Here is a 20903-nt window from a genome sequence, read left to right on the forward strand (position 1 = left end):
AGCAACGTGCTCCATTTTCACTGAAATTGCAATAGGCAAGACCTTTCTGGTGACTTCACCAAGCAGCCTCGTTAGGACTGCTCCATTTGTTTGACTGATAGGATAACAAGGAGGAATCTTCACAGGACAGTCCTACTGAGGACCCGCCCTACCTTGGCTGCAGCCTAGGCTTTGGAATGCAGATAGTACCTGCGGAAGCAGCAGTATAACGGCTGACTGAGTGGGCGTGGTTATTAGAGTAGGGTGGGACTCAAGCTTGACCACTTTGAGCACTGATAGCGTGCAAAACAGTGAGCAAATAACTACAGAAAAAGCACCACTGGTGCAGTTTGAACCCCTCTAAGACATTCCTCTATACGTCAACATACGCAAACTCACAACCTGGTGCTGAACGTGACGAAGGTCACCAATGAGATAAATCCAGGTTAGAAAGTCGCTATAGAAGTGAGACCGAATTACTCGGCAATGAAAGCTGCACTGTAGGAGCTCAGACACGCCACTCAGCAGGAGGTGCGGAGAACAAAACAACACAACATCAACAAGCTACACGATCTGCTTCCAGGCATTTTCAGAAGCTGTATTCAGCTACGCATCAACAGAGCATCCCACAGCACTTCAGCTGTCCCGTCCCAATCCCCTCCCTTCCCCTCACGCACCTCCGCTCTCTAACACATCTGCAATTTTGTCTTGCTTCAGCATCGTGGAGCTGCGAACAAGAGTGTGTTCCTGATGATCTGAAGCTGTTTGTGTCGCTCTGTGCCCCCGGGCTGTGTCTCGTCAGCGGGACAGGAGGGGTGGCACCCAAGGTGGCAGCGAAAAAAAAAAAACACAGAAAAGCAAAGCCGCTTACCTTTCCGAACTGCTCGAAATACTGCTTCACGTCCTCCACGACTGTGTTCGCCGATAGTCCGCCCACAAATATTTTCTTTGTTCTCGTGACCATCTGGAGAGACGAGAGAAAAAGAGAGACATCAGTACACAAGCTAATATCATCACAAGATGCAGGCAAAAAGGACAGACGGCAGCTATGGAGGAAAAAAGAGAAAACATCAGAGTAGCAATCAACAGGCCTCCTTTAAAAACCACCTACTTTGACAGGAAGGGGCCTTTTGACTGACATGTAATCCAATCAATCACAGATAAGGGCCGCACGATATGGACCACTGTGATTATTTTGTTAAATTGCAATACTGGTCCATATGCAGCCCAAACGTGATATGTCGTGCCATTACAGACGGCACTGATCAGATACCAGGTATAAGTCTCAGGAGCGATATCAACAGAAAACGCTGAACTGGATATTGGAATAAAAAAAAATTCTGCCAGAAATAACAATACCAGCAGCCCTCATGCTTGTATCCAACCCACAATGGCCCATATCGACTAGCTCCTAACATGTATCATCGCTATCATATCAATACCTCAACTTTACAGGAGAATGAAAGCCTACTTTACTTATAACGTAAGTCAATGGAACCAGACGTTCCTTTCAGTCCATTCATCATGAAATTCACACACAACATAAAAGGCAAAAGGCATTTTCAAAACACGTCAAAAACTAAAAATCAGCAAAAACGGAGATACGAGGTTTCGTTCCGCCAGCAGCGAAATGCTCTTTAATACATGCAAATATAATGTAGCAATATTTGATTTAGTTTTGGACCATTTCCATTGGACCACTCATTACACAATGTTCAGCTGGCATTTGGATGGTATAAAACTAAAAGAATAGACTTGATAGGACAGCATTCATACTTATGATGTTTAAAGATTTGTGACATGCTATAAACTGTAATATGACTAATATAACGCAGTTTTACTTCTGCAAATCACTCATACAGAAGAAAACTTTTTCTAATATATTTATACTACATATAATGTATATGTTTAATGTGTTTATCTTATTTTAAATACATTTTTAAGAAGAAATGGACCAGTATCGATATCGACAGATACCCAAGGTTCCAACATCTGTATCGGAAAAGAAAAAGCAGCACAAACACATTGATGGGGTGACACTTTACATAAACTCTGCTGCAAAAAATGGTATCTTGTCAAGTTAAATCTAGCTGACATATCTAATATTCCTCATGTTGATATTATGGTCAGGTTATAAAATGAAGATGAAAATCTAGATGACTTTGACTTCTACTGAGTGATATTATTAAGTAGCATATAATATAGTACTACACTATATTGGCAGAAGATTTTGCTTAATTTTATTCTTGAAACAAGCAAAATAATATGTCAAGTCTTTAGACCAATTAAAATGCATCTAAAAATAGGTTATATCATATAATATTCATACAGCCATCTCAAAATGAGAAATATTAGACATTTAGACTAGATCTACGATGGTTTCTCTTGTTAAGATATCATTTGTGCAGTGCATAGCACTGACATAATCACTCCATAAACATGTCATGTCAGGTGCCATATGCTGTTATGACTTGTTGCAGCAAATTGCCCAGTAATAACAATGTCATGCTATCATTACAGGTAATTGCCACACGGATTGACGTCATGGCTAATGTCACATGATCATTTTTCCTAAATGTAAATTAGTTGGCCATCATAAGACCAAACATTATGATATCTGGTGTCATGACAATTAACAGGCATGGTAACAAGGCACGGTTATATTACTGAACATGGCCTGTTATGGGTATGTCAGTGTTATTTTACAGGGTTCAAGTAAAGTGTAAGCAAGGACTGGCATAATTTTGCGCCAGATGTACTTTTGTTGGATCACACGAATACCCTGATTCATCAGAACACCCAAAGGAACATGATGAAAACACCGTGAAGGGTTAGTTGTGATAGTAGAACTGCAAATGCCGATATCACAATGACAATTATTCCGCAGCCCTTAGCACAGGCCGTCATTTTTGTGTGACGTTTACTTTCCGTTTACTTGCTACTTGCTAACTGCTAGCTAGTGGGAAGAACTCTAGCTTGCACTTGATTTTCCGTCAAAAAGATAAACATAAACCACGAGTGTTTACTTAGCCAATCAGAGGGTCAGACTGTGATAGCTGTGGCCATCTTAGTGTACGATATCAATATAGTTAAACATCTGAAGGTCTCTGTGGGCGGAGCTTCTGAGACTGAGACCCATATACAGAGTGAATAAAGACTGAACGTGCTTGTGTGGAGCGTGAGCGGCGACTGCTCCTGGAGTTCCCCGCTTTCTCGCCCACACACACTTCCAAGCAGAGCGAGTGAGTCATTCAAGCAGCTCGCTGGGACCAAAGGCCCGAGCTTCAGTGCTAAAGGTCTCTCTTTGAAGCTGCTTTTTTCGCTTTGAGATGAACCGACGTGCTGTTGTCTTAACGAAAGCTTTAATTGAATGCAAGTCTGAAACCACAAGTGCTGTATTATCAATACTGTATTCATGCTCCTTCACCATGGCAGCTTTGCACAGAGTTTTATGCATGTTCTATGTATTAAGCATCTATAAATGTGTACTTTTAGTTGTATTCTATTCTTCTACCATTACTTTATACTTACAAGCCACAGCTTAAATATCAAACTGATGGAGTTTTACTTCTCTTGTACAATGAAAACCAATGCATTTTATGATTCTTTTATATCCACTCCATTCCATTTCTATGCTATTCTATCCCATTCTAGTCTATTCTATTGGCATGTCCTCCACTGCCCTGCCCTATTCTATTCTGTCCTATCCCATTCTATTTTATTCTATTGTCATGCCCTGTCCTGCTCTATCCTATCCTTACATCATGTCCTGCTCTCTCCTATCCTATGCTATCCTATCCTTTCCTATCCTATCCTATCATGTTCTATCCTGTCCTATCCTCCGTTCTGCCCTCTCCTATCCTGTCCTCTGTTCTGCCCAATCCTATCATGTTCTATCCTGTCCTGCCCTCTATTCTGCCTTCTCCTATCCTGTCCTGTCCTATCTTGTCCTCTCCTATCCTGTGATGTCCTGTCACGCCCTCTACGATCCTGTGATGTCCTGCCACGCCCTCTACGATCCTATCTGTCCTCTGTTCTGCCCTCTCCTAATCTGTCCTAACCTATCTTGTGATGTACTGTCCTATCTACCTACCTACCTACCTACCTAACTAGTCCTCTCCTGTCCTCTTCTATCTTATCTTTTCCTATCCTATCCTGTCCTATCCTGTTCTATTCTGTCATGTCCTCTCCTGTCCTGCCCTCTCCTATTATATCATTATTTCACATCCTGTCCTGTCCTGCCATATCCTATCCTAACATATCCTATCCCATTTCATCATGTTCCATCACGTTCCATCCACTGGAACATGAATGAATGAAATTGAAGAGAACAGAATAGGACAGTATGGAATGGAATGCGATAGGATAAGAAGAGACAGAAGAGTCAAGAGAGAATACAACCGGACAGTACAGGTCAGGAAAGAAATGGAATGGAACAGAACAGAAATTCTATTCTATTCTATTCTATTCTATTCTATTCTATTCACTCGGCTGAAACATTTACCATTTTCTGCTGTTTAAACTTTTATTGCAAATAATGCTGTTTAAATGCACTTTAATAGTCACTGCACAGCCACATCAAAACAACTTGCAACCCCCCCCCACCACCCCCACTCGTACAACCCCATAAACAAACACACACACACACACACATACACACAGACACACACACACACTATGGGCACCATTAGAGCACCTTTTCCACCCTGTTAAACCTCTGGCATGTTTATTTGTTCGGCAACACGTTCTGGTACTTTCTATCAGCCATCAAAATGCGCCACACTTAAGACAATAAAGAGCACAAACGCAGGCCCTTTCCCTCCTCCAAACACAATTAGGCAGCACGGGGGGAAAGAATCAGAGCACATTAAAGCCTCAATTAAATCCACAGCGCAAAATATATGGAGCATTAGAAGTACGCAGAGGAAAAAAAGAGCAAAAATATGAAGCTAAGTGTATCAGAGAGAGAGAGAGAGAGAGAGAGAGAGAGGGGACATTGGAGGCCAGATGTACATCTGATTACAGCTCTCCAAGACAAGTACGTGTGTATGTTTGTGTTTACGTATCCACAAACAGGTATATAAACACAAACATACTTACTCATACGGATTCTCTCGTACACGGCTTGAAAATAAAAACATACACAGACACCCACTTCACTAAAAGTGTATGTAATAACTACGTGCAATATGTATAACATATATGGAAGTATCTATAATATATATGTAATTACCTATTTGTAATATGTCCTATATGTTTTTATAATACAGCGTAAAATAGGACTTGTATATTATTTATATATGCACATACAGGCATCTATATGTAATAATAGGTCCCACATGCATTACCTATGTACTATATATGTGCAATATGTACCATAGGTGTTATATATAAGTACCTACTTGTAATAATAATAATGAAAAGAAATGTTTTTGTTCTTTCAATTAAAAAAAAAGAGAAGCACTTCACAAACTCAGAAGACTGTGTGACCATGCGTATCCTTGCACGTCCAGGTGCCAGCGGAGTGGACAGCCTCGCCCGTTCGCTTTGCATGTGAGGTCACAGCATTTGTATGAAACCCAGTCAGATGCAAATCCGCTTGGTTGTCCAGAGAGAGAGTAAGGCCTCGTCCGGATCTCCCCCCGTCACCGAGGTTATCAGCCCTGTCTTCGGTCACACGCCCGCGATAAAGATGCCGTGCACTTGTTTATCACCATCCTTCACTTCTATCAGCCAGAGCCGGGACATCCAAACAGGGCTGTGTATTAATGCTCATGTTTGCACTGCTGTGTATGTGGGAATGCATGAAGTGTGTAACTATCTATCTATCTATCTATCTATCTATCTATCTAGTAAACAAAGAGGGTGATACTCTATTTGACTGGATGGGATTATTTTACATGAGTGAGTATTATAATTCATACCAGTGGTTCCCATGATCTTAGTCCTGTTACTCATGTATACTGACTATGCACCCTCACTTAAGACACCTAGACACATGGATAGTCCAGGGGTTGCAACCTAAATGTTGGGAAGAATCATATTGTGCTCTGTTTTAAGCTTTAGCTCAGCTATAGCAGTTTATCTCCCAACTCCGAACAGGAAAACTTTTCCACAAAAGTGGATCAGTTTCTTTTAAAACGCCTCTTAACGTTTGACTTTTTACAAGGCTGAAGTCGCTTCTCATTCACCAGCTTCTTGTTTGAATTTTCCCATTCCACCTTAAATGGCCTCTGAGGTGCCAGAATGTACCTGCTGCACCATTTAAGGTGGAACTGACTCAGCTGCAGTGCTTTCTCTCATTTTTCATTAGCTACTGGCTAGACAAGACTGTTGCCTGCATTGCTATGGCGACCAGCAGCCTGCATGCCAACCATCAGATTTAGGGTGAATTAACAGCTCTACATTAACTCCAGCGTTGAAGACCATTTATTGTCAAACAATCAGTAGAGCTTGATTTTACTGCAAAGGAGGATTATGTTACTTTTACAATCTAATTCTGCTGTGGAGCTGCAACAGGGCAGTAAAAGAGCCGCATGTTGCCGAGCCCTAAACCCCAAAACGGTCAAATTAAATGTTTCGACATGTTTTCTACATCTATAGGGTTCCCATCCTGCACGAACTGGTCATAAATATTACAGACGTCCTGTGGTAAACTGGCATTAGCCCACCTCTCATACAAATCTGATCCTGTCCTAATAGTGCTTCACATACTAAATAAAATGTGTACACGACACATCTGCAATAAACCCAGTGTGCACTTCACAAGGAGAAGCTAGCAGAAATGGCCACGAATTACATAGCTTGTTCTCATGCCTTACTAAGTCGTGGCCATGCTTTAGGATCTCACTCCCACACGTTAATATGGTGGCCACTGTTAGACTGTGATGGTCCTGTTGCCACACTGATGTTACTGTGCCTTTAAGACTGATGTATGTAAATGTCTGACTCTGATTGGCTGCCCCGCTGCCTCCTACAGCTGTTTACTCAGGTTCTCTGGTGATGGATAAAGCGGGACGCCTCTTGGAGGGGCTTTTTTAGCGCGGTGTTGGCGGACGCTTGAGTTTTAGCTCTGTCTTTATGCTTTGTGACAGGACCGCCCCGAACAGCTGATGGGATTTCTGCAGGCCCTGAAACAACACAATCTCTCTCTCTCTCTCTCTCTCTCTCTCTCTCTCTCTCTCTCTCTCTCTCTCTCTCTTTTGTGATGACATGCAGAGCAGAGGGAGACTCAGCTAGAAGGAGACTCAGACAGAAAGAGAGAGAGACAAGGAGACAGTGATAAAGAGAGATATACAGAGACAGAGAGTTGTTTTGTGAAAAAGTCAAAGAAAAAATGAAAATAAACACATAATACCAATACTACTACTACAAATAACAATAACAATAATAATAATAATAATAATGATCCTCATCTGAGAGAAGAGCTGCAGAGAGACTGACTGACTGTAGACTCTCCGTTTCGGTTTGTGTTTCTGTCTCAAACAGCAGCCAAAAGAACATTCAAACCAGCCCTGAACATGCAAATCAGCCCTGGCAACAATGGCCGCAATCACTTTGAGGAACACAGCACAGAAACCGAGGCGCCTCCGCCTCACATCCACATCCTGCATCTGTATAGGCTTCATTCCAATCTGCATGCTGCCTCAGTCTGCCTTAATCCACAACCTGCCTCAATCCGCACTCAGCTTCATTCTGCCTCAATCTACACATTGCCTAAATCTGCCTTAATCTGCACACTGCCTCAGTCTGCTTCAATCGGCATCAATGAGCACAGTCGAAATCTACACAGTACTTCAGTCTGCACACTGCATTAATCTGCCCCAATCTGCACACTGCCTCAATCTATCTCCCTCTGTACACCACTTCAATCCGTCTTAATCTCCATACATCTTCAGTCTGTCTCAATCTGCACAGTGCCTCAAATCGTCTCAATCTGTGCACAGCCTGAATCGGTCTTAATCTGCACACTGCCTCTAACTGCAAACATCATTAATCTGTCTCAATCTGCACACCCCTTCAATTTGCACACTGACTCAATCTGTCTTAATCTGCACAAAGCACAAAATCTGCCCCAATCTGTACACTGCCTCACCCTCTCTCTGTCTGCACAATGTCTTAATCTGCAGACTACCTTAACCTGTCTCTATCTGAACACTGCCTCAATCTAACTTAATCTGCAAACTGCCTCAATCCACACAGTGCCTACATCTGCCTCAATCTACACACTGCCTCAATCTGCACAATACCTCTGTCAGCAGCCACACACACACACACACACACACACACACACACACACAGATAATGGATAGTATCAGTGACCGCCATAATGCCAAACTAACTGGTCTGAGGGAGAAGCCGTGCTATCGAGCCTTCACTCAGAGATCTGTCAACACAAACCCTGCAGCACAGAGACCACTGACTCATTATGTGTGCAAATGTGTGTGAGAGAGAGAGAGAGAGAGAGAATGAGAAAGAGAAAGAAAAAGAGAGATAAAATGATAGAGAGGCACAGAGGGAGAGAGAAAGTGTGTGAGAGAGAGACAAAGCGAGCGATAGGGAGGCAGAGAGAGATAAAGAGAGACGGATGACTGTGATGAGATATGGGCATTATGAAGCCGCGAGGAGGGGGAGACGACAGGCAGAACCAATTAAAGCCTCCTGAAGGAGGACACGCGATGCGACAAACAGTGATGTGGAGAAAAACAGTTTTAAAAAAAAAAACTAATAAAAAACTCCAAACCCGGGACCCCACGCAGAGCAGAGACTTTCTGGGACTCACGGGTCTCTGCAGTCACCACAACATCAGGCGCGGGACAAGCTGCGATCGCACGACTGCAAACATGCGATAAATCGGCAGGCAAGAAGCCACAGCTGGACAACCAATGACCTCTCTCACTCATTTTCCCCCACAAGGACAGAAGTCTCCTCTCTCTTCCGCTCACGTTCTTTTGGAGAAGATTCTTTTCCCTTTTTGAGGATGAGAGACCCTTTAAGATGGTTCAGCAGGCATATTAGGGGTGGGGCAGTTGGTCACTGTTATCATAATAAGTATTACAGCACAACACAGTGTTCTGAGTGGTGGGAAGGGTCAGCACGTCTAGAACTCTGAACAAAAGCCTGGATCATAGAACAGACAGATTTAGAGCAATTAAAGAGGAACTGTAAACAATTTATTCATTTATTTTACTAATTGTTTTATCTTTTCTGCCTCAATTCACACAACGCCTACATTCTCAATCTGCACACTGCCTCATTCTGTATCAGTCCACAAAATGCCTACATCTGCCTCAATATGTACATTACCTCAACCTGTCTCTATCTGCACACTGTTTCTATCTGCCTCAGTCTGCACACTGCCTCAATCTGTCTCTATCTGGAAGCTACCTCAACCCACACAATGCCTATGTATGCCTGAATATGCACGCTCCCTCATTCTGTCTTAATCTGCACACTGCCTCAATCCACACAATGCCTATATTAGCCTCAATCAGCACATAGCCTCAACCTAACTTTGTCTGCACACAGCCTCAACCTGTCCTGTCTGCAAACCTCAATCTGCCTCGGTTTGCACACTGCCTCAAGTCTACCTCACTCTGCACACTGCCTCAATCCTCACAATGCCTACATCCACCTCCATATGCACACTGCCTCAATCTGTTTCTATATGCACACTGCCTCAGCCTACCTCACACTGTCTCAGTTTATCTCTGCCTGTGAACTGCCTCAATCCACAAAATGCCTACATCTGCCTCAATCGTCTGCTGAAAAAAAATCTACAGGTGGTTCTTTCCAACTCCGCATTATGTGTTGGGATCATTTTGTGAGAAGCAGGAAAAGTAACTGACTTCTGAACTTTGGAGGCGTGGATGCTGATTTATCTGAAAAACACACAGCAAGTCTCCTGGACGCTGTAATAAAGGTAAAGTTATCACATGACGTGGTTACGACCGCGCTGACCGATGCCTGAGACGTTGCGCTGCGGCAGAGTTTCATCTCCCGGGCAGCAGCGGAGGAGCTCCACAGAGCCGCTGGATGATGAACGGAGCCGGGCTGAAAGCTGACAGCAGAGCAGAGTAAGAGTGGGTGAGCTTAAGAGGCTCTCTCCAAATGCATCCTCTCCATCAGACACTCCGACGCACACACACACACACACACACACACACACACTCTCTCTCTCTTTCCACTCGATTCCTCTATCGGCCCTGATTAAGTGAATGGCAGTATTTGTGGCCAGCTGATTACAGCTGTCTGACTTTGCCACAAGTGCCCTTGTTTTAGATGAAAACCCAAAGGGAGTCATTTAGACTCGAGGTACCCACCCCCTTCCCAAACCAGGCTCCCTGCAATCAGAGCTCTCTGGGACGGCCCTGTTGATTTTTAGAGCGGGGTGATTGCGAGGTGACGGCAGCCCATCACAGGGGCCAGCGGAGAGGGGGAATCTGGAGAATTATCACACCTTCAGCACTGAGGATCCATCCGTCTCAACCAGGAGTTACACAGCTAAGAGACACCAGCAGCACCAACAGACGCCAACAGAGACAATGAGCTCATAGTGTTAAAGGGACAGTCCACCAAACGGTCACAATTTCTGAATATTTCTATTGTTGAGATGGAAGTCCAAGTGTTTTTTCTGACATTAAATGGTTCAATATAGAGTAACTCATAGATTCGGATGTCTTTACAGTGGTGCTGATGGGGACCAGAGGCATATACATCGCTGCTGTGGGAACAAAACCTCCAAATTAGTAACTTTACAGGAGAAGCTAAAAAAGCATACTGTGTTTTTAATGTAAGTCAATGCAATCAGACTTTCTTACAAGCCATTCTGGGCCATTTGTTTTGGTCCATTCATCAAGAAATATGCACACAATATAAAAGGCAACAAGCATCAAATTATGTCAAAAACATAAAAATATGCGGTATATCAATATGTAAATAAAATGAAAGAGCTCCTTGCATCATGAAAGGGTCATTAACACTGATGAATGTCTTGTGTATGCTTCATAAACAGTCTTTTTAAAACCCAAGCCCAACTTGAGCTTGAAAGTCGGGCCAAACTCAGTCCAAATTCTGATGGGGCAGCAGACCTCTCTCTCTGACCCGGCTGGCCGGTGATGATGCGTATGCCTCTGTCCAGACGCTCCTCTGTCTGAGCTTATCAGAGACCCACATTTCTGCCAGGGCCCGAGTGGATGAAACCTCTTCACCCGGCCGCATGGACTTTGCTCAATTAGCGCTGCGGACCGCCGCTGTTTATTCATGCTGGCTGCTGGCAGAGCTGCTTATGACAGCAATGTGATGAGCTAAATTAATATCTACAGCAGACGAGGGAACGAGACCGCGCTGAGAGCGTGTGAGTGTGTGTGAAGCTGTATTGCGTCATTCTGCTCGCAGTTTGAGTGTCGCAGCTGCACGGCTGCGCTGGAAAGGCAAAACAAGGTCAGAACTCTTCAAGGTCACATACTCCGCTCACACAGGAAAGAGAGAAGATTCTCAGGACAGAGAGAGAGAGAGAGAGAGAGAGAGAGAGAGAGCAAAGAAATGTTCAGAGAGAGAGAGAGCATAAACACATTCTCAGAGACAGAGAGAGAGCATAGAAATACTCTAAAGAGGGACAGACAGAGAGAGAAGAGAGTGAGGGAAAATGAGAGTGTGAAAGAGAAAGAGAGGGAAAAGAAGAGAGGGAAAGTTGGAGTGTGAAAGAAAGGAAAGAAGAGAAGAGAAGAGAGGGAAAGCAAGAGTGAGAGAGTGGGAAAGCGAGAGAGAGAGAGAAGAGTAAGGAAGAGACAGAGTGACAAAGAGAGAGAGGTCAGAAACATTCAGAGAGAGAGAAGAGAAAGAAGGAAAAGAGAGAAAAGAGTGATGGAGAGAGACAGAGAGGAGAGAGAAGATTAAGGAAGAAAATGGAAGAAATACAAAGTTAAAGTTGTTAAAACAACTTTTAAATATTCAGAGAGGAAGAGAGCACTGAAACATTCAGAAGAGAGAGAGAGAGAGAGAGAGAGAGAGAGACAGTATCGAAATATTTAGAGAGAGAGAGAGAGAGAGAGAGAGAAAGATAGAGAGAATGCATTCAAACCTTCAGATAGAGTATAGAAATATTTAGAGAGAGAGAGACAGAGAGAGAAAGAGAGAGATAGAGACAGTATAGAAATATTTAGAGAGAGAGAGAGAGAGAGAGAGAGAGAGAGTACAGAAATATTTAGAGAGAGAGAGAGAAAAAGAGAGAGAACGCATTCAAACATTCAGAGAGAGAGAGAGAGAGTATAGAAATATTTAGAGAGAGAGAGACAGAGAGAGAGAGATAGAGAGAATGCATTCAAACCTTCAGATAGAGTATAGAAATATTTAGAGAGACAGAGAAAGAGAGAGATAGAGAGAGAGAGAGAGAGAGAGAGAATGCATTGAAACATTCCGAGAGAGAGAGAGAGAGAGAGAGAGAGAGAGAGAGAGAGAGAGAGAGAAAGAAAGACAGCACGCATTGAAACATTCTGATAGAGAGAGAGAGAGAGAGAGAGAGAGAGAGAGAGAGGGAGAGGGAGAGAGGGTGAGAAAGACATGAAGACAGAGAGAAAGAGAGCGAGTACGAGGGCTGGGGGTCCCAGGCCCCTCCTGGCCCTTTTTAAGAAGTGCTCCAGTCTGAGCTCTAGTGCGCATAAATAGAGCCCTAATTGCTAATTACAATACAATTAGAGCGGAGGAGAGGAGCGAGGGAGAGACGCTTAGCGCAAATTCAGAGTGACAGGGTAAAGCACTGCAGCTCAGGATTACAGCAGCATTTCGCACAAGGACAGCAGACTCACCCCACACACACACACACACACACACACACACAGCCAGGGGACTCTGTCAGAAAGAGCAGCCGAATGAAACACGCTGCCTCCTGTAACAGTAAAAACCTTTTCCTGCCGCTACACCACAGCTGCACTGTTCAGCCCCAGGGTGAGAGCATGTCAGTCAGAGGGGCTCAGCGATTCGTTCAGTCATATCAATTCTGGCAAACATTTGGCAATAAATCAATATATATCATAGACTGCATCCTTCTCCATGTAAACTTAAAGGATTATTTATTTCATTGTGGTTTATTCACTGCGCAAATACCAGAGACCGTCATTCATTTAATTATAATGAACATTCAGTACAAGGGGAAAAAAGTAGAAAGTGTATTCAACAGAAAATTTAACAGAAGCCTCAACAACTAAATATAATATCTCTTTTTTCAATATTTATTGTTCACTCTTTACCTTTGTCACAGCTTCCACTCTTGCTTTAAGTTTCTGCAACAAATTTCAGTCTTACAAGCTACATTTTCTGCTTAAAAGATCCAAATAATGGCAAACACGTTCAGTGATGGTGACGTCATACCCAGTGCCCGATTCCTGAGACAGTGAGTGTGCATACATGCGCTAAACCGTCTGATTATAATCAGATTTCTGAAGTTATCTTATTATTTAAAGGGTACTGTAAACAGCAACAGTAATCAGAAAACAGACTGCGGTACCGGAAATAAGCGAGCAGCGTTACCATGAGATGGAGCTAAACACTTTTGGAGCGATGCTGAAAAGAAATACATGCTTGATGAAATGAGGGATTTAAATATTCTTTAACTTCTAGATGATGTGTGTTCATATTTTCAGGTGAAGCGGCTCAATGCAAAAAAAAATAAAAATAAAAAATAAAAAAAATCAACAGTATGAAGTTTTGCATTATGTTCACATCACGTCTTCTTCTGTGAGTTTATTGGCCGATTGCAGAAATACTGTCTGATTCTGTCTGACCTGAAGTTTCTGATTACTCAAGTGCATGTAAATGCGTTGATCGGATTACTGATAAAATCTGATATTCTGCAGTTATCGGATTATTAAGTGCACGTAAACACGCTACAAACGACAAGTTTCGGCCTAAAACATATTTTAAAAATCCCCTAAATAAAACAGGATAATCTATTTTTTCACTTTCATCATTATCAACACTACATATACAAACTCTGAAGACACCTCACAACTACATATTAGATAGTAAATAAACTCTATATTTGAACTGAAGACATTATGACGCCTGTTTCCCATCACCTCCGTTATTTAAAAAAAGTCAGAAATCCACAACTTCCTCTACAATGCACCATTTCACATCAAACCACGCTGAATCACTGTTTACAATGACTGGAAAAAAATTATTATAACCCCCCTTTAATGCAGTCTTTAGTAACTGAAAGTCTTACAGGTTCATATATAAAGCTGGCCAGAAGCTCCCTGCAGGTCTAAACCAGCCAGTGACGATGAAGATTGATAGGTCAGCCTATAGCTCACTACAGGGCCGTAGAGACAGCAGCACTGACACCCCAAACCAGCTGCTGGCCATTCATGCCAACACAGCTACTCTGAAATAGTGAACCTACATCAGTCTATAGATAGATAGATAGATAGATAGATAGATAGATGAATAAATAAATATATAAATAAATAAATAAAATAAACATTTTTCAATGGTGAAATCCAGAAGCGCTCTTCAAAGCTGTTCTGAAAAATTAATATTATGATAATTAACTGCTCGCCCCAGGCCAAATCTGGGAGACTGGAGCTCAGGAGCTCCGAGTGTTTAAGAAATTATCCAGACTATTAAGCTGAGGGCGATACAAAATGTGCAGGAGAGCGAGAGGCGAGGCCCGTGTCTCTGAAAGGCTGCAGCAGTGAAACCTCTTAGCGCAGGATGCTAACAGACAAAAAGAGACAGAACTCATATGCTGATACTTAAAGGCAAAACAAGGAGCGAATTCGCTCCTATATGATATGATGATCTCAACTGAGTAAAAGCAGTAAACTATGGGAGGGTTAACCTGTGACACGGACTTGTATGTTCCATTCTACAGGAGTCAGAATTGTTCACAGTGGTGTTGATGGGAACCAAATGTCTGAAGCATTTAACTGAACTATACTATACACTACATTTTGGGAAGCTTTTACATAAAATGGTTTAAAAACGCTGCCTGATGTCTGAGACACTGTTTTGATGACATAGAAGAACACCTATAGGTTCAATGAGCTATATGAATAATAAATAAAACGGCTATATTAGCGTAACTGTAGACATCGCAAACCCTGCTTACTATAACCACCACTGTAAAGAAATCTGACTCGGTAAGTGGACCAGTGAAACCTCTTATCTGACACTATAACAAATCACTTCACATCAAGAAACCCTGAATGAATGTGTTTACATCTCAGTGAATGAATTCTGCAGACATTTTTAAAAATCTCAGAGACTAGAGCACAAGCAACAACCTGGAACACCAAAGCAACCACCTAGGGTACCACAGCAATACGGAAACAGCCTATATAGAATACCAAAGCATCCACATACGAACACCCTAGCAACCACAAAGAACACCATAGTAACGACCTACCAACACACTGGCAACCACCTGGAACACCACAGCAAACGCCTAGGGTACCATAGCAATCTCATAGCAACAGCCTACACGGAATACCACAGCATCCACCTACCAACACCCTAGCAACCACAATGAACACCATAGTTACCACGTAGCAACACACTAGCAACCACAAAAAAACACGATAGTAAACACCTATCAACAGCCTGGCAACCACAAAACAACACCACAGTAACCACCTACCAACACCATAGCGACCACCTAGGGCACCATAGCAGTCATGTAGAAACAGCCTATACGGAATACCACAGCATCCATCTAAAAACACCCTAGAAACCACAAAAAAAACATAGTATGGGGGCAGTCATGGGCTAGAGGTTAGGGAACCGGCCCTGTGACCAGAAGGTCGCTGATTCGATCCCCAGCGCTGACAGTATGTGACTGAAGTCACATAAGCCACCTAACCCCCGACTGCTCCCCAGACGCTGCAGATAGGGCTGCCCACCGCTCCGGGCAAGTCTGCTCACTGCTCCCTAGTGTGTGTGTGCTCACTAGTGCGTATGTAGTGGTTCACTTCACAAATGGGTTAAATGTGGAGATGAAATTTCCCCGTTGTGGGACTAATAAGGGTCACTTAAGTAACCACCTATCAACACCCTTGCAACATCCAAGCAATTAGTTAGCAACACCCTAGTAACCACCTGGAATACTAAAGCAACCACTGTTTACTTTTACAAACACTGAATAAAAGTTTCATTGTACACAGTGTTTGTGGCATGTTTTGTGCTTTTTGTTTGGCCCAATTTATAAACAAACAAATATTGTGATACATATCATATCTAATGAAAATGTATCGTGACATATTTTTTGCCATATTGCCCACCTTTATCATTGAGTCACATGACTTGCTACAACATCCAGACTGGATGAAATCTGAGAAACAGAAATAAATAATGTTTACCAGCTACGACCTACACAGTCACGTCTCATTCCACGCCCGAAAGCAATATTCATTTTCTCATAATTCATCAAGATTTCATGCCTTGTGTGTACCAGCGAGTGCATGGATACCACAGAACACACACAAATGCCTCAGCGACACAAACGTATTAAGCCTCCAGACACCCTGCACTCACCCTGAGCCTGTAATCACATCAATACTGCTAATGCTGTACAGTGCAGCGAGGCAGACCAAAGCTGAGATCACTCCAACCCACACACACTCTCTAACACACACGGGCTTGTTTTTATATTGTGTCAGGACTCGAGGTTTACATATATGTATCTACATGTAATAATAAGATGCACAAACTATTTTATATAGCTGATTTTGATATAGATATAGTTCAACACAGGTTCCATTGCTCCACAGCCCAACGGAGCTTACTGCTGCTTTGCTTTGGGCATGGTGACCTTAGAGTCATGTGTGGCTGAACACCTGTGTCAGTCAAAGGTGCACCTTAAGCAGCCGTACTCACTTAGAAGGGGTGTCTGGAAAGTTCTAGATGTACAGTGTAGAAAAACAGTTTTACCCATTTGTAAAAGCTTTATCCAGGACATTTTCGTCCTAAAAACATACAAAAACAAATACAATTATGGGCACAAACACACTGTCATCTCTGCTGCCCTAACACACGCAGGTCAGTGTAAATGTCAGTGTTGTTGCGAGGCACTGAAGCGGGCAGCCGTGCAGACTATCCACAGCTCTGACCGTGTGTCTGTAGTACAACAGTGCAAGAAGAAAGTCACCTCAACGCCACCATGCTCTTCTAATATGGCTAACTCACCTTCACTGGATCCTATGCTGCTTAGACAAATGCAGCTCTACTGGATCTTGCTCTGATAATGCAGCTAATTAATTTCCTCTGAATTCTGCTTTGCTAATATGACTAATTCACCTCAACTGGATCCTGATATGCTAATATTAATGAAAATTCATTCATTTCCACTGAATTCAGCATGGCTACTACAGCTGATTCATTTCCCCTAGATCCCGCTCTGCTAATGTGGCTAATTCACCTCTACCAGATCCCGCTCTGCTGATCGGGCTAATTCACCTATACCAGATCCCGCTCTGCTGATGGGGCTAATTCACCTCTACCAGATCCCGCTCTGCTGATGTGGCTAATTCACCTATACCAGATCCCGCTCTGCTGATGTGGCTAATTCACCTATGCCAGATCCCGCTCTGCTGATGGGGCTAATTCACCTCTACCAGATCCCGCTCTGCAGATGTGGCTAATTCACCTCTACCAGATCCCGCTCTGCTGATGTGGCTAATTCACCTCTACCAGATCCCGCTCTGCTGATGGGGCTAATTCACCTCTACCAGATCCTGCTCTGCAGATGTGGCTAATTCACCTCTACCAGATCCCGCTCTGCTGATGGGGCTAATTCACCTCTACCAGATCCCGCTCTGCAGATGTGGCTAATTCACCTCTACCAGATCCCGCTCTGCTGATGTGGCTAATTCACCTCTACCAGACCCCGCTCTGCTGATGGGGCTAATTCACCTCTACCAGATCCTGCTCTGCAGATGTGGCTTATTCACCTCTACCAGATCCCGCTCTGCTGATGTGGCTTATTCACCTCTACCAGATCCCGCTCTGCAGATGTGGCTTATTCACCTCTACCAGATCCCGCTCTGCTGATGTGGCTTATTCACCTCTACCAGATCCCGCTCTGCTAATAAAGATAATTTACCTCCAGTGGATTCTGCTGTTCTAAACGTGGCTAATTCTCCACTAGATTCCTCCCATCTAAAAGGGCTAATTCACTTCCACTGCATCCTGCATACCCAGCAGACTGACAGCTCAAGGTGAGCGTAATGTCAGCTGGACAGCCTGGGCTGCGGATGAAAGAGCCGTCAATATCTGCTGATGACTTTCCCCTTGTCAATTCCTCTGAACTGACTCTGGCTGATCGATAGCTTTTGAAGGAAACTATTTTAATGTTAATATTCTACTGACACACATTAATGGATTAGCCTGCCTTGTGGGATTTTAAATACTGGCATGTGTATGACAGAGGTATGATAATAGATGATAATCTTCACTCGTGTTTTCAGCTCTCTCTCTCTCTCTCTCTCTCAATGCAAAGCAGCTGTATTGCCATGACTGCATCAAGTACAATGCTACTAAAGCATATTAACAACATACACTATGATAGTAACAACACAAATAGCAAAGACAACAATAATTAAACCAATCATAAGCCAACAAGTTGGATTTATACACAGATTATGCATACAGAAGACATAATCTGCCTCTCTCTCTCTCTCTCTCTCTCTCTCTCTCTCTCTCTCTCTCTCTCTGTCTCTCTCGATAGATTCTGAGAGAAGTGTGCTGGGATTTGGTATGACATGCTCTGAGTGAGCCCACCCGCCCGTCAACAGGCCGAGTGAGGGGGAGGGGCTCACAGGGTCTCCGGCTTTAATTGGCTTTTGGCTTCTCTCTCTCACCCACCAAAAACCTGCTGTCAGTCTGCCCACACTGACTGACTCCTCAATGCTCACTGCCACTGCACCACTGAGAGAGAGAGAGAGAGAGAGAGAGAGAGAGAGAGAGAGAGGAAGAGAAGTAAAAAAAAAATAAATGATAAAAAGCAGAGAAAAGAGAAAGAAAGAAAGAAAGAAAGAAAGAAAGAAAGAAAGAAAGAAAGAAAAAGGAAAGTGTAAAAGAGAAAAACATGAAGAACCTGTAAAAGAGAAGAATGCACGACACAGAGAGAAAAAGACAAACAGACGAGAGAGAGAGAGAGAGAGGAAGAAAGAAAGAGAAAGAGAGAGAGAGACAGAGAGAGAGAGAGAGAGAGAGAGAGAGCCCTGCTGTGTGAGCTTGTTCTCTGTGCTGGAAGTAAAACAGTGGGCAGTGGGTTCTGCAGGCCGACTCACTGCAGACCGTCCATCCAGCTGTTCCTCTCTGCTTTCCTGCTGGCTCGGGACATCCCGTTAACCCATTCACCCTGCGGAGGAGCACTAAACCCAAACCTCTTTAATCACAACTCAAACACCCTGAGACAGACAGACAGAGAGAGATAGAGAGAGACTGAGGCTGTTTATTTTTTCTTTTTGGCTAAATCGACTACATAGAGTCCCGCTAGTCTCACTGCTCTGCCGTTAGCACTGTAGTGGGTTTCGCTTGTCCTGAATGCACTCCATATGTCAATGAATTAAGCAGAACAGGAAAAGCAGTACTGTGCAAAAGTCTTAGGGGGCATCAGGTGACATCTTTGTAAACGTGCTCCCAAAGAAAGAGTGGGCTAATGCACTTAGTAGGTGAGCATGAGACAGTTAGTCTGGGAGAATGCAAAAACATTTGATAAACATTTAGAAACATATATAATGATGGCCAAGTGTGTGTGGATACCCTCTAAATTCAGGTGGCGGGGTTTAGAGCTCAGTGACTATAAGCATGGCACTGTCATTGGATGCCACCTTGGCCACATGTGAGTGAAATTTCTAGATCTGCTAGATCTGCCCTGCTCAACTGTAAGTGCTATTAATGTAAAACGGAAATATCTAAGGGCAACCAGTCACAACTACAGCTCAGCGACAAGTGCCTTAATGTGCCACAGACCATGTAAACTCACACAACCGCTCCATTGGCACAAGAACTGTGTGTCGGGAGCCTCAGGAAATTGGTGAGCAGCTGCACAAGAGCCTATGATCACTATGGGTTTGGCCAAAGCCAGGAGAACACCACCTGCTGAAATGTCTTTTGCCAGCAGTAAAGTTTGGAGGAGGGGGGATAATGGTCTGGGGCTGTTTCAGGATTTAGGTCCCTTAGTTCCAGCAAAGGGTGGTGTTAAGCACATTTTAGACAACGTTTAGATTCCAAATTTGTGGCAAACGTTTGGGGAAGACCCTTTCCAGCATGACTGTGCCATTGTGCACAAAGTGAGCCCCTTAAAGACATGGTTTAATGAGGATCTCCAGTGGCCTTAACGGAGCCCTGACCTCAACCCCACTGAACACCTCTGGGATGAGCTGAAATATCACGAGCCAGGCCTTCTCAGTTCCTGACCTGAAAAATGCTCTTTTGACTGAATTGGCAAACAGACACTCGAAAATCTTGAGGAAAGCCTTCCTAGAAGAGCAGAGGCTGTTATAGCTCCAAAGAATAGACAATGCCATATTAATGCCCATTGTTTTGGAATGGGATGTCTAACATATACGTAGGTGTGATGGTCCAGCACAGCTTTAAATAGCGTTTCCTCAGCTGGCCTGTGCCTTTTGCAAAAGAACTGTATGTGAATGAAAGCAGCACAACAGGAAAACACATTCCAAAACAAGGCTCTTGCCTTAGTGCTGTTGCTATGAGAAAGCGACAACAACCAGGGGATTGGTTTGCAATTACGACAACGTTTCTAATGACAACCCAACACCCCCCCCTTCCATCCCTCAGCCCCCCCAGGAGGAAACTGTGCAGCTAAGCAAGAAACATCACAGCTGGTTGGCCTCTAGGGGCACGGGACAGATGAGCTAAGAAGCAGCAGCAACTCCAAACCCTCCACCGCACTTCCTCTGCCT

General features: G+C 43.5%; 1 protein-coding gene across 6 annotated transcripts in view; it reads right to left on the bottom strand.

Annotated features, from left to right (window-relative positions):
• The window catches only part of msi2a (musashi RNA-binding protein 2a), a 362909-nt gene that overhangs the window by 245484 nt on the left and 96522 nt on the right, over positions 1 to 20903 (bottom strand). For all 6 annotated transcript variants that reach the window (XM_017711902.2, XM_017711900.2, XM_017711899.2 and 3 more), the window contains exon 6: positions 851 to 943. In XM_017711902.2, coding sequence (XP_017567391.1) covers positions 851 to 943 — 93 coding nt within the window. The remainder of the gene's footprint in view (positions 1 to 850; positions 944 to 20903) is intronic.

The sequence above is a fragment of the Pygocentrus nattereri genome, chromosome 18, assembly GCF_015220715.1.
Source record: "Pygocentrus nattereri isolate fPygNat1 chromosome 18, fPygNat1.pri, whole genome shotgun sequence".
NCBI lineage: Eukaryota > Metazoa > Chordata > Actinopteri > Characiformes > Serrasalmidae > Pygocentrus > Pygocentrus nattereri.